The 14,510-nt window shown below is 35.9% G+C and overlaps 1 protein-coding gene and 1 long non-coding RNA gene across 2 annotated transcripts in view; one reads left to right on the top strand and one right to left on the bottom strand.

Annotated features, from left to right (window-relative positions):
- The window catches only part of LOC120769209, a 210,208-nt gene that overhangs the window by 69,846 nt on the left and 125,852 nt on the right, over positions 1–14,510 (top strand). The window lies entirely within an intron of this gene.
- LOC120769207 overlaps positions 1–14,510 on the bottom strand; it is a 132,797-nt gene that overhangs the window by 69,800 nt on the left and 48,487 nt on the right. Inside the window, 3 exon segments of the mRNA XM_040096101.1 lie at positions 11,707–11,799; positions 12,289–14,097; positions 14,184–14,498. Coding sequence (XP_039952035.1) covers positions 11,707–11,799; positions 12,289–14,097; positions 14,184–14,498 — 2,217 coding nt within the window.

The raw sequence follows: 14,510 nt of genomic DNA, 5'->3' as shown, positions 1-14,510 counted from the left end.
GAGGTCTCTGTGACCGGTCGACGTGTGGAGGTAAATCTTTCTTCACCTTCAGATATTGTTGTAGATTCTGGAGTTGTGATTCTTACACCTGGGACTGTGGTATATCCCGCAGTAGTTTCCGGAGCAGAGGTCTCTGTGACCGGTCGACGTGTGGAGGTAAATCTTTCTTCACCTTCAGATATTGTTGTAGATTCTGGTGTTGTGATTCTTACACCTGGGACAGTGGTATATCCCACAGTGGTTGCCTTCGATGGAATTTCGGTGATTGATGCAGGGGTGGGAGTAAATTTTGTTTCACCTTCGGGTTCACTTGTGGTGACTTTTGTTGTTATCTCTTTTGTCGTAGGTCGTGTTTCAGCTGTTTGGGTGGTCGTACTAAACTCCGTCGCTTGTGTCGTACTGTCATAAGATTCGGTTTCTGTTTCGGCGACAATATCTGTATAGTGGGTACGCATTTCTGTTTGATTGCCTATATACATGGTGGTGTACTTAACAGTTGTCGCAGTCGTGTCCGTACGGTCATACGATATAGGTTTTGTGGTAGTTTCAAGAGTCGAGGGTATTTCAAAGAGTATGGGAATGCATTTGACGGTGGTATTGCCAATAAAACTATCAGCGCAGATACATGTGGCCACGCGATGTGCTTTCACAATACACAATGCAGACTCGGCACACACGACTGTACAGGGATCAACGCATTGCCGCGCGCTGCTGCACTGAAGCGTTTCGTCGCAGTCAACATCTTGTGTACAGTTGGCACCAGCCGGTGACGGAGACGTAGCTGGAGTTGCAGACGCAGTTGTAGCAGGCGTAGAAGTTGTTATCGCTGCACGAGTTTTTGTGGTTGTAATTTGTTTTTGGTGATTTTTACAATTTGGTTAATGTTTTTTTGTTTTTGTTTTGTAATAAAGAATGTAGAATTTGTTTTGTACATTGTGGCGTAGAGTAAATTTTTTACATGTTGATAAGATAAAAAATATGTTAGATATAAAAAATATATATACAATTGGAAGTAAATAATTTTTTTTTTGGGAAATTTGTGGTTTTTCTTTTGTTTTTGTTTTGGTGGAGGGTAAATATATACATGGGGGTTGCTATCAGTTATTACAGGTACAAATTGACTAGTAGAGGGGTACTTATTTTACGTTTTAAGGAGCGGGATATATCAAGGGGTCATAAGTATATTAGTTTTATATTTATATATAAGTATATATGTATATATAAGTATATATGTATATATATATATATGTATCTAAATATTATGTTTGGCTTTACGTTGTTTGAGGTAGTAAGGTTTGGGTTTTAATGTATTATATTTAGAATTTACAGTTACTTTGTACTTTGTTTTACAATTAGTTAGCTACGCTGGTAAACCGTTAGTAATACTTTCGACTGTTGTATGTTACAAACCAAAAATTTTTAATTGTTTACTTCAAAATTTTTCCAACAAAATATTAATTTTGGATTAATTTGCTGTTTATTGCATTGATTAATTGTTGTTGTTGTTGTTTTTTTTTAAGTAATTAATTCATTAATTGAACTGTGGCATGAGCGTGTGTGAATGTGTAGAGGATTTTACTGTTGGTTAGCTATTGGAGTTACGAAAAACGTATGAAGTTCAAGTTTTCAATGACAGACAAATGTTGTTTTTGTTTTTCTTAAATTGTTTAATTAATAACTCGATTGGTGGTAAGCGGATTTTCTCTTTCAAGAAATAGTGCTGCAAAGCTTTTGCATTTTTGCGTTAGACTGAAACTGCCATGGGCTTTATTAACGGTTTTAAGCATACTTTTTGTCAGAAAAAAAATTAAAAAATAAATTTCATTTAAAAACGCTTGAGTTCTCACTGTCAAGCAGCAGAAATATAGTTGTTACTTGCTGATTGTAAGCGCTGTGCGGCGCTCGCGGGAAGCAGTTCGTTAAAACAAAAATTAGTTGCTTGCAGTTGGAGGCGCCGCGCAGCCGCCGAGCGCACACCAAACAAACGTTAATGTGTGGGTGAGAGGGCGCGCACGGCCTGTGTGGCATTAATATGAGCGAAAATTGTAGGAGTATTGGAGAGAGCATGAGACAGTGAGCACATGTTGTTTTTTCTTAATTTTGTTTGCATTTTTATGTAACTTTTTTTTTGATTTTTTGGTAGTAGTAGTTTTTGTTCACACTTATACAACTCTAGACGATTGCTTTACCTTTTTGACATCCATGCTTGGCATCGGCAATAAATCCGGGCGGGCAGAATTTACATATCGGCTTATGATCCTCGACGATGCATGGCGAGTTGGGTGCGCACGTTGCAAAATCGCACGGATTGACGCACTGATACGAGCGGCACGCCAAACCCGACGGACAGCCCGCATCGCGCAGACAAATCGATATCGACGGTTGACAATCCTTCATACAAATGCAGACTGGCTTGTGATCCTGCACCTCGCAGGATTTATTCTCCGCACAGATGGGTTGACGACCCACGGGCACCACGCACGGACTGCGGCATTTGCCCTCACTACAAGCCATATTCGAGGCGCAATCATCATCGCGATAGCATTCACGCTTCTCGGGCGCGCAAGTCAATTCACCATATTCATTCACAATGAAGCCGGATTTGCACACGCATACCGGTTGGTGGCGACGTGTCTCACACTTCTTACTGCCGCCGCATATGAATAGCGGATTCTGACATGGATCATTACATTGGCCATAGTGACTGCACTGCAGATGGTCGGGACAATCGTTGTCCTGTGCGCAGGGTATTTGTTGTTGTGGATCACGCGGTTGCAGCATAGTGTCGTCGGTGCACTTGGGATCCGGCTTGCATTCGACTTCGGGTCGTCCGATATAGCAACTGGGGCAGGAGCAACGCGGTCGGTGTAGTACGCTCTTGCAAAGCGCATTTGCACCACAAACGCCACGCACCGAACAAGGATCAACGCAGTGTCCTTGCAGGCATGATTTCTCACTGGGACATTCGACGTCTGATGTGCATTGTTCGGTGTCTAAAATGGAATTTGAAGTGGCCGAAAGAGAGAGAGAGATATCGTGAGATAGAGAGACGGGTTTTTTGGTTGCTAGTGATTGTTTTGTTGTAAAAAAAATCCTTTTCTTCTATTTATACATTTCCTCTTACACGGGTGCATATACTGGATTTGAGAGTGGGAGATTTTCGGTAAGAAAAGTAGGTGTGATTTTAATAGTAGCACTCTTGTCTAGCGACATTGAGTGAGATTTAGGTTTTAAGTAAGCTTTCATTGCTGAAGCTTGTGTGCACAAATAGAAAGAGCGAACGAGTGAAAGACAGAGTGATTTCGGTAGATTTGATAAGAGAGTTTAAAATATATGCATGCACATTGAGGGAGTCAGCGCGTTTTTGACAGAGAATTTTGACTTTTTTGCTTCGCAAGCACATGCAGTCGAGAGCCAAATCGAGCGGAAGAGAAAGAAGTGAGCCAGTTTGTGAGCCACTTATGTGGCGGCGTACTCACGAGTAAACGGAAATTGTGCGAGCGGAACAGCTGTAGTGTATAGTTGAGTGTACGCGTACGGGAAAGTGAGGGAATTTCGTGGGTAAAAAAATTGTGGTACTTAAGTAATAAGCTTAAACTAACCCTACGCTTAGTGTTTAAACAGGTACGGTGTGTGTTTGTGTGGGTTCGGGAACAGTGTCGACTTGACATTATATTTGGTAGATTTTTCGTTTTGGTGGGTTCCTATGTTTCTAGGGACTTTAGTGACATTTATAAACTATAATTTGTTTGTCAGTGGGTGGATTGGTTCCGTGTTTGTTGGCTGGTTGGTACTGTGTGGGTGGGGAGTGGTTGTGTGGTAGTTTTCTAGGATAGCGGTGTAGGCACTTGGACGTTTTGTAGTGCTGTTGGTTGTTTAGGAGAGGATTATTGCGTTTGACTTTGAGGTTAGGTTGTGATATTAGAAATGCTATGTAATACTCTGTTTCGGAAACGAAATTTTCTAAATGTGTATGTGTTTGTGTGTGCGTAAATTCGAAACGTTATTTTGAAAACGGTAGCGTTTAGACAATAATAATAATTTTGGGTTTCTGTTTTCGTAAAAAAAAGTATTGGAAAGTGTTTTTGTTAAATACTGTGTAGGATATTTATTAGTTTTTCTTTGCTTTTGGAAAAAAGTTGTGCCAATTCATGAAAAAACAAATTTATTAAAATGTAATAAATTATTGCTTTTGTTTTTGTTTTACAAACAGCTCGTGTAAACATCAAATTAGTGGAGAACTGTGAAGGGGAGACATCTCACATTTTCAAGATCGCAGCAAAAGTGTTTTGCTGTTTGTGACTAGTTGTTGTTTTTGTTTATTTTCTGTGTTGTTAGAGTTGAATACAAGCGAGTTATTATTTTATGTAATTTTGTTATTTGAGTGAATGATACGTACAATTTTTTTATTATTATTTTATTTTTGCCCATTACGCGTTGGTTTAGTTATGAACTATAATTTTTTTAATGAAAATTAGTTAATTTTTTATTTTTTATTAAGTTTTAAGTTTCCTTGGCGCATATTCGTTAAAACAATTTCTAGTTAAATCTTTTCAATACTAAAAATCATGATTTCAAAGTCGATTAAAATGTTAATTTTTTCCAAATAGTTGCCACCTGTTTTAATCCACTTCCAATTAAATTTGTCTCTTTGTTAAAAAAATGCAAAGTTTGGTGAGCAGTGAGCGTTGGCATCTGTGTTATTACATTTTTGGCAGTTTTGAAATGAGAGTTACCACCTGATCGTATTTCGCAGTTTCACAGTTTAAAACTTTGGCTCAGTATAAGAGTAGGCAACCAAAAAACGTGGTTTATGATAGATTCAGACAGAGCCATGGAGAGTTTTTCCGAAAATTGGAGAGTTTTTCCGATAATTGGAGAGGTTTTGCGAAAATTGGAGAGTTGTTTCGCTGTGAAAAATTTTTCTTTGGCAGTGAAAAATATTTATGAATAGTTTTTCACGTTTGTCTGGAAGCGTATTTATTGAGCTTAAATTTTTTTTTTTGTGTGAAGAGTTTTTGGAAATTTCGAAATTTTTTTTTGAGATTTTGTCGAAATCTGCAGAATTCCTTTTTACCGAGAAACATTTTAATGAATTCGGATTGAGTTACGAAAAGTTTTTTAGAGTTTTTCGAAATTTTTAGAGTTTTCTTCAGTTGTGGAAAGATATTTTTAGGAACAGTTTTAGACAATTCGGAATGAGTTTTGCAAATTTTTGAGACTTTTTCGAAATTATATTGGAGATGTTGAAACATGTTTTTGGGAACAGTCTTATACAATTTCTAAAACATTGTTTTGATAGCATTACGAAATTTGGAAAGTTTTTCAAAATTTGGAGAGCTTTCTTCTGCTCTGAAAATAGTTTTTTAGGGACAGTTTCAAACAATTAATAAATTCTAATAATTTCTGAATGAGTTTTGAACATTTTGGAGAGTTTTCGAAATTTGGAGAGTTTTTTCGGATGTAAAACTAAATTTTTAGGAACAGTTTTAAACAACTAAAATTTTTTTAACGAGTTCAAGTTATAAACTTTTTGAAGAGGTTTTTACGGAGAGTTTTCGGAAATTTGAGAGTCATTTGATGCGTTAAACCGATAAAAGTTCAAATTTGAAGTTTTTATAACAATAAATAGATTTTTAAAATATTTTACAAAATATTGCTACTTTTTGAATATGCGCCAAAAATGAATTTTTGAAAAAAATCGTAAATCGTAAAATTAGTTTTTATATAATTTTATTACTTTTTCGGTTGAAAATTCGTACGACATCCAACACATGCGCTCTGCCCTATTATGTACACCTATTCGGGATATTTTTTTTAACCTTTTTCTATGTATGTGTGTTTAGGTTTTTCAAAGCAAAATACTAATTATTTTAAAAAATATGTATAAAAGGGAAAATATGAAGGAAGTTTTTGTATATATAATATTTATATGCTCTTTACATTCGTTTATATAATTTTAATTTACAAATTAGCAAAAACAAAAAAAAAATATCGAATTAAAAAATACTATCGTATACCAAAACTAATTTATACAAAACGTAATTTTTTTTATATATTTTTAAATACTTTTTCGAAATATACAACTGTGTGTTTGTGTATGTGCAACAACAACACAGCATATTGAAATATTTACAAGTGTTAGTAGTAGCTCACTGCCAAAGAACAGTACACTTCGGTTTAGACATATTTACAACTTACTGACTAATGCAAAATACCAAAATAATTGTCAGGGTTAGTGAATTTAGTTACAGCTGGCTGCATTGCGGGACCCTACGCATTACTTACTATAATTGTTATATATTATTTTTATTTTATTTTATATTTTTTTGTTTTTAATTTTTGCTGCATACATTTTTACAAAGTTTTGTTGTTGTATATTGCTTATAAGGAACTAAAATGCCAATATTAAAATAATAAGTTTGTGATAGTTGTAGAGAGTACGAGCAGAGAGAGTATGAGAGCGTGAAAGAGAGAGAGCCTGGCGATTAGTGAATGAGTGTTTCATTTTGGTTTGTTTTTTTGTGTTGATTTTTCTGTACAAAAGGCCGACTTTTAGGCGTCAGCGCGCACTGGTTTGATGGTGTGTGTACGCATTGTGTTGAAAAAAAAAAATGTTTATGAGGGTATTAAATCCAAGTTATATGTTAAGTAAGATGTTAAAAAAAATAATTTTTCTATTATTTGATAAACAAGGCGTGTTGTTGGTGGTCAGCATAAAAACGACTAATTTCGAAAAGTTCGAAATTTCGAAAATACAAAATTTTGAGATTTCAAAAATTTCGAAAATTGGAAATTTCAAAAATACAAAATTTCGAAAATTCAAAAGTTCGAAAATTTCAAAATTTCAAAAATAAAAAATTTCGAAAATTCAAATTCCAAAAAAAAAGAAATGAAGAATGTTAAAATATGATATATATTTTATTCAGTTGCTGGCATATGTGAACCATGTGAGAATTGTCCCGTCCACAGTTCCCAATCTGAGACTAAACGGCATATAATTGTTTTGAAATTCAGCAAAAGTAAACATAAAGAACGTATGTACTATGTAGGTATTTTGAATTATATAATATTTATAACGCTTAAGTTTGGTCATAAGCAAGCTCAGGCCTACTATAAAATTGGTTTTGTTGTTGTATATGCACTGCTAATCAACACTAGGCTGCTATATTGCATTTTAACTAAAAATTTTAACTCGAAACAGGGGTAACTAAAGCAGGAAGCATGGGTGTTGGTGTTGTTCGCATAGGTGTGGGAGCAAATGGAGGTTGGCGGGAAGACACGTTGTCGAGGGGGGCGTGGTTAGGTGCACAGCGCAAACCAGTAAATGGTACTGTGTCGCTTTGTGTTCGTGTTTGTGTTCGCATGTGTATGTGTTTGTGTTGGTGTTGGTCGGTGTCATTTCTTTGCTAAAAATTTCATTTTCGTTGTTGTACATATATCGAACGTTTCATGGTTTTCGTACAAACTTGTTTTTGGTTTGTAATATTTTTCTGTGTGTTGCCTTTGCCAATTGCTAAACGAATTTGTTGTTGGCTTTACTTATCGCTATCGCGGCGCTTGATCCGGTATTTTGTGTATGTGTGTGTGCTTCTTTAGCATTTTTTATTGGTGTTAGGTTTTAGTATTAGCTCAATTTGGTATTGTTGTTGTGTTTGCTGCTGCTGCTGCTGTTACTAATGCTGCTATTAATTTTAGCTATAATTTTGCACTCAACTTTTACTTGGTTATTTGCTGCGTGACACACATACATATGTACATACATATGCTCTTATGTTGTATGTATGCATATGTATGGGTAATGTATGGCTATTTAGTACAACTGAGATTTTAAATTTTGCATTAAGTTATTATATAAGTGTAAAGTTAATTACTAGGGAGTGGACGGTGGTGGTTAGGATTCGATTAGATTGGTGGCTGGGACAAGGTTTATGGTGGAGTGGAGTTGTTACACCGGCAAAAAGTTACTTAATGAACGATATTTTTAATATATTTCGACAGATTGGTAGATATCTGTGGTTTAAATGTGTTTTTTTCTTATATATAAGCATGTTATCGTTTTAAGCTTTTTGTTTTTGTTTAAAAAAATACAAAAAATATATCGTTTTTATATTATAAAAATATTTTAATTAAAAAAAAAAGAAAATAAAATAAAAATATAAACTTCTATATATTTTCAATGAAGTAAGCTCAATCTCTAATTATAACGTTAATATATGCTTTAAATCAAAAGCTACTTTTCTTGGGCTTTTTAGATGTAAAAGCTTGCGCTGTATGAAAGCTTACGATGTGAATCTTTTACAATCTGAAAGCTTTCAATGTGTGAATAATTTTTCTGTATGAAAGCTTTTACTATCCAAAAGCTTTTAATGTGTAATAGCTTTTACTATCTGAAGGCTTTTACTTTTGAACTTCACTATGTGAAAGTTTTTACTAAATGAAAGCTTTTACTAAGTAAAAGCTTCTATTATCTGAATGTTTTCACTATGTGACTGTGAAAGGTTTCACTATGGTGTAGTATGTGAAAGCTTTTACTCAATGAAACCATCAAATATTTGCCACAAAAACTGCAAAAAAAACCATAAAACTGAGTTATACGTATTTGAAGTACCTCTTAGGTTGTATTTTTACTTAAAAAATGTTCCAGAAAGCTTAAATATTTGAAAGAGCTTTGGTAAATGGAAACATATGCAACATGTTAACTAAATTTTGGCCTCTATAGCATTAAAGCTTTTAAGATGACACTTTAATAAGCTCGTGAGCTGTGTAGATTTTTTAAGGTTCTTAGAAGTAAGCTAATTATTAAAGCTTTAAAGAAGCTCATAACATATCTCTTCACTTATAAGCACTTTGTTTTTGAAGCTAAGATATAAATTTTTAAAAGCTATGTACGATGATGGGGAGCTTTTAAGCTATTAGATGCTACTCAAAGATAGTATTTCCTGAGGCATAAATTTTATCATATTTTAAGCTAATAATTTAAGCTAGGCTGTAGAGCTTTTAAGCTTTTCGATGCTACTCAATCTTTATTTATCCTGAGACATAAATTTGTATTTTAAGCTAATAATTTAAGCTAGGCTGTAGAGCTTTTAAGCTTTTTAATGCTACTCAAATATTATAGTTTTTGTAGTATAAAATTTACATTTTAAATGAACAATTTAAGCTTGCCTGTAGAGCTTTTCAGCTTTTCGTTGATATTCAAATATCATATGTTTTTAAGCATACATTTTATATTTTATATAAAAAATTTAAGCTTGCCTGTAGAGCTTTTGAGCTTTTCGTAGCTATCCAAATATTAAATTTTTGTATAAGCATAAGCTTAGATCTGTTTGCCCCTTTTACTGTACAATTTTATCGGTTGTAATTACATATGTATTTGTCTATATCAACTTTTGGTTGTGTGAAGATAAAAAGCTCAACTTTCCATATTGAGCGTCATTTAATTATAGTATAGTAAAAATTTTTACCAATATTCATTCATATTTTTTTGAAAACATAAAGCCAAAAAAGCTTAAACTAAAGTTTCTAACGAAAGCTTTAGAAGCAGTAAGCTTTAAAAAGCACTATGGTATACTAGTATGCGCTTAAAATGATAAATATACACTAAAAAGCTTGAACTAAAGTGTCCAACGTAAGCTCTCGTAGTAGTAAGCTCTAAAAAGCTCATTTGTATACTAATATGCGCTGAAAATCATATCTAATAAATTTTGTGATGATAATTTGGTTATGTTCTGAGCATAATTTGATTTACTGACGTGTAACTCGGAAATGTTCTAACCAATGAGAATAAAGTTGATATTTTTGTATTACTGTTGTTTCTGCGAGCATGAATATTAGGTATATAGCTGTTGAAGTATAAAATTTTAGTCGTTTCAATGAAGCGCGCTCATTTTGCTTACGTTATGGTGTATGTGTGTGTTGTGGCATGGTTGTTTTTGGTTTTGGGATGGTTGTGGATTATGTTTTGGGATATGTTGTAAAGGATGTTTGTATGTGTGGTATGCTTGTGTGAGTGTATGCATGTTTATTTGGTAAAGGATAACTGACTTTTATTACGTAACAATAAAATTTATGCATGTCTTATGTATTTGTAGCATATGTTCAACTACTTGTAGCTGCTTGAGTTAGAGGCCTACTGAATTATTATTATGTTTTGTTGTTTTTAAGCTAAACAAAAAACGATGTAAGCATGTAAAATGTTATTTTTTGTTTTGTTCTCCAACTGTTTTCTTTTATTTTTTTTTATTTATTTTTTTTGCTTTGTTTTTGGTTTTGATGTGGTTTTTGTACCAATACAGTTGTGAATGTGTTAAACGAGTACTTATGTTGTATGCAATTATAAAAATATATATTATATATGTGTTACATGTCTGTAGGCACAGATTGGGATACCGCGATAGCGACAGCGACATTCCACGAACTTCCATATGCGTTAAATTTTGCTTTTTGATTTTGATAAATTTTGATTTTCAAGCGTTCGGTGTATTTTTTCTTTGTATATATGAGTATATGTTCATATAAACTCACTTGAAACACATGCATATATGCATATAATATAGTATATTGGTCGTACGTATAGTGTAATTGCACTATAAGGGATGGTTTGCTTAGAAAAAATTGGCTAATATTATATAATAAAATAAAAAGTCATAAAAAAGTCAAATAAAGATATAAAAATCAAAAATTAAATGCAAATTAAAGAAAATAAACTTAAATATTTACTATGCACCTAAGCTAGAAAATATGGATTTTTTGCAAAAGCAAAAAAAAAATTAAAAAAAAGGAATCTTAAAAAAAAAATGAAAAAAAAAAATTTTGAAAACAAATTCTTGAAAAAAATGATAATACTGTAAAAAATTTTCTTGAGTGCATATTTTTTTTGCATAAAATCTTTTTTTCTCTCACTGACATATTTTTTAATTTTTTTAAATTTATGTTTCTTCATATATTTATTTTTCTAGAACACTGTACACATTGTTGTGGAGTATTGTTTATGTATATGTTTTGTAAGTGTATGTGTGTGTGTGTGAAACGTTAAAAATGTCTTAAAAACCCCAATAACTAAATTTGGTATTAAACTCAAAGTATAAAATTGTATTTACACACACTACACTGTGAAAAATATTTGCTTAATAAAAAGTGTTAACCGCAAAAAAGTGTTTGTTTACTTTTTGCTGTGTCAAAGGTTAAATTCAAACTCTGCAAACAATTATGTAATTATTTAAATTTTTGTTGCAAAATACTTAATGCTCCACTAAAGGTATTATTATTATTTATTATGCTGTTTTAAATTATTAAAAACAATTGTTAAACTATTGTTGCAAATATTTGCATAGTTGGGGTTAATTAATTTATATTAAAATATTTAAATGCTGATAACGGAATTTCATTATTATCAAGTTGCATTAGCAAACATAAAACTCAACTCAAACAATTGCTACGCACAATATTAATTAATTCATTATTTATATTTTGTGTTTTTATTGGTTTTCACACTATTTGTGTTAGACTCAGTTCTCAATTTTTTAATTTGTACTAAAAGAAGTTAAACAAACAAAAAATAAGTGAGGCTAAACTAAAAAATCTGCAACTGAAAAATTATTCCACTAAACTCACTAAGTTTGCAAAACATTTCTGGTTATTGGTTGGTCATTCGAAATTGTAAAATAATATGTTTGAAATGAGCAGAAAAATTGCGGTACTTACCGTGACGGCACACGTAGTCGACGCCTTGGCGTACACATTCGCCCGTTATGCAACCCTGCGTGCGACAGTCCTCTTGTGGTGGTGTTAAGTAGCCTACACGTTGTTGAGAAAGTGAGAGAAATGTTGAGGAAAGTGTAAAGGAAAATTCTAAGAAATCAAAAAATATGGATATTATATACCAAAAACTATTATTCTTTAAGTTTTGAGCTCAGAATTTTCGAACTAAAAATTTATAACGCTTTTTCACCAAATTGTTAAAAAAACGGCGCCTACATCCAGGCGCAAGTGAAAATAAGTAACGGGTTGACAGTGTACACATTCATTGCCTACATGCAGGCGCAATATCATCAACTGCTGTTTTCTCAAAAGTTTGTGTGGTTGATTAAACAAGTTTTATGAAACTCTTTCAAAAATGTGTGAATAATGACTATTTTAAATATTTTATAAAAGAAGAAGCAGAATCAATTCCTACAAAAAAACGCTTGCTCTTCTGAGCAGAAAAACTTGTTGTTCATGATTTTCTACTTAATAAAGGTTTCTACTCCGTAAGAGTTCTTTCGTGGATACTCAATCAATACTTACATTCTACATAAGCATCGCCATAGGGGAATTCCGCCGGGCAATAACATTGCGCTTCATTATGATCCAAGACGCGGCAAGCAGCATTCTGTCCACATGGTTGTTCAGCGCACGCATTCACCAGATGTCCCTCGCAGACGCAACCCTTGTGCGCATCACCCATACAGCCGTCCATGCAGGCGCACTCATAACCGCCAGGCACCTCAGTACATTTGGAATTAGCGCCGCACGGATGATTCGCGCAACCGCCATCGAGTGGACGACACTCAGTTTCGGGTGTGCCAAAGTAGTCGGGTGGGCATGAGCATTGTGGCTTACGATCCACGACACGACATTGTGCATTAACACCACACGCGCCATATTCCAAGCACGGGTTGCGACATTTACCCGCATCACAACGTTTGTTCGGTTCACAGTCATTATCCTGCGCACATTCAAATTGTACGCATTCGGTGCTGGGTTCACCTTCGTAGCCATCGGGACAATAACACAGCATGCGATGATCGGAGACAGTGCAGAGCGCATTACGGCCGCAAGCAGACTTATCTGTGCACGGATCGGCGCATTTTCCTTTGATACAGCTTTGATCGGTGGGACAATCGGTGTTGGCTTTGCAGCCAGCCAGACATGTGCCGCGTTCGCAGAGTTGTCCCAGAGGACAATTGCGTCCGGCGCCGCACTTTTGGCGACATTTACCACGCGTGCAAACTTGTCCACAGGCGCAGTCTTCGGTGCGCGCACAGGCGTCGGCGCAGTACGTATTTGTCTCGTCACACTGACAGTTGGCGTTGCAGCGTTGTGGTGGCTGTTGACAGCCGCTAAGTCCATCGCCAAGAAAACCATTCGGGCAGCTACACTGTACCCCGTGGTTGACCACCAAACAGTTGGCGCACTGACCACATTGACCGGGTGCCTCGCAGGGATTCTTGCACTTCTTGTTGACGCACGCCTCACTGCTGGGGCAGGTGAGATCATTGCGACAACCAATTTGGCATACACGATTTTCGCAAATCTGTCCTTGTGCGCAAGCTGAGTCCGTATTGCAAACGGTGCGACACGTACCGCGCATGCAACGCTCATCGGCCAAACAGTTTTGATCATTGCGGCATTTACCTTGACAGCTGCCACCATAGCAAAGTTGATTTCCATCGCAGTCCTCATTGCGCGTACAAGCGGTACGCGGCGCTTTACACGACACCTCCGCATTGCCGATAAGCCCTTGTGGGCATGTGCATTGCTTGCGATGATCAATGACCAAACATTCGGCATTGGTGCCACATGCAGCAGGTTCGGCGCATGGATTGATGCACTGTTGATTGACACATGATAGATCCTGTGGGCAGCCTTGATCCGAACGGCAACCAGCTACGCAGCTTAGTCCCAAACATACTTCGCTACCGCGACAATCGTCGTCACGTCGACAAAGCGGCTTGCAGACGCCACCTTGACAGCGCTCATTCGTAAGACAACCGGCGTTATCGGCACACAGCGGACGGCAGGCAAACTCAAAGCAAGCCAGACCATTCGGACAGTCACGATTCTCATTACAATCGAGCGGTGGACTGCGTACACAACCGACTTGCGGTGTTGGATTCGGTACCATACCATCCAGACAGCTGCAAATAGCACGATGATTCGATACGGAGCAGGCAGCATTGGGACCACAAGGATTATCTAGGCAAGGATTGATACACTTATCATGACGACAGGACTCGGATCCGCTACAATCATCGTCGGTACGACAACCATAAACGCATTTATTATGTAGACAAACATGTCCCAGGAAGCAGTCATTGTCCACGCGACAGGTTACTGTAAATAGAGTAGAATTTGAAATTTGAGTTTGCGCTTTCTTTCTAAAGGCTCGTGTTGCATCTCGTTGTGACTCGGATACTTACGCATACAGCTACCGCGTAGACACTTCTCATTCAAGGCACAATCCTGGTCGCTTTGGCAAGCGGGCTGGCACATTGAGTCGTGACAGTTATAGTCTTCGTGGCATTCCACATCACTATTACAAGCCACCGGTATTCGCACACATTCCACCTCTGGATTGCCGGTGAAACCAGCTGGACAGGTGCATTGTTTGTAGTGTGTCTGTATGTGGCATTCAGCATTCATGCCGCAAGCTTGTGCCTGCAGGCAGGGATTCACGCATTGACCACCTTGACATACTTCCGTAGCGCCACATTCGGTGTCGAGTATGCAGGCAGCTGTAATACAGT

This window comes from Bactrocera tryoni, chromosome 2 (genome assembly GCF_016617805.1).
Source record: "Bactrocera tryoni isolate S06 chromosome 2, CSIRO_BtryS06_freeze2, whole genome shotgun sequence".
In the NCBI taxonomy this organism is placed as follows: Eukaryota; Metazoa; Arthropoda; class Insecta; order Diptera; family Tephritidae; genus Bactrocera; species Bactrocera tryoni.
This window is presented reverse-complemented; position numbering and strand designations above follow the sequence as displayed.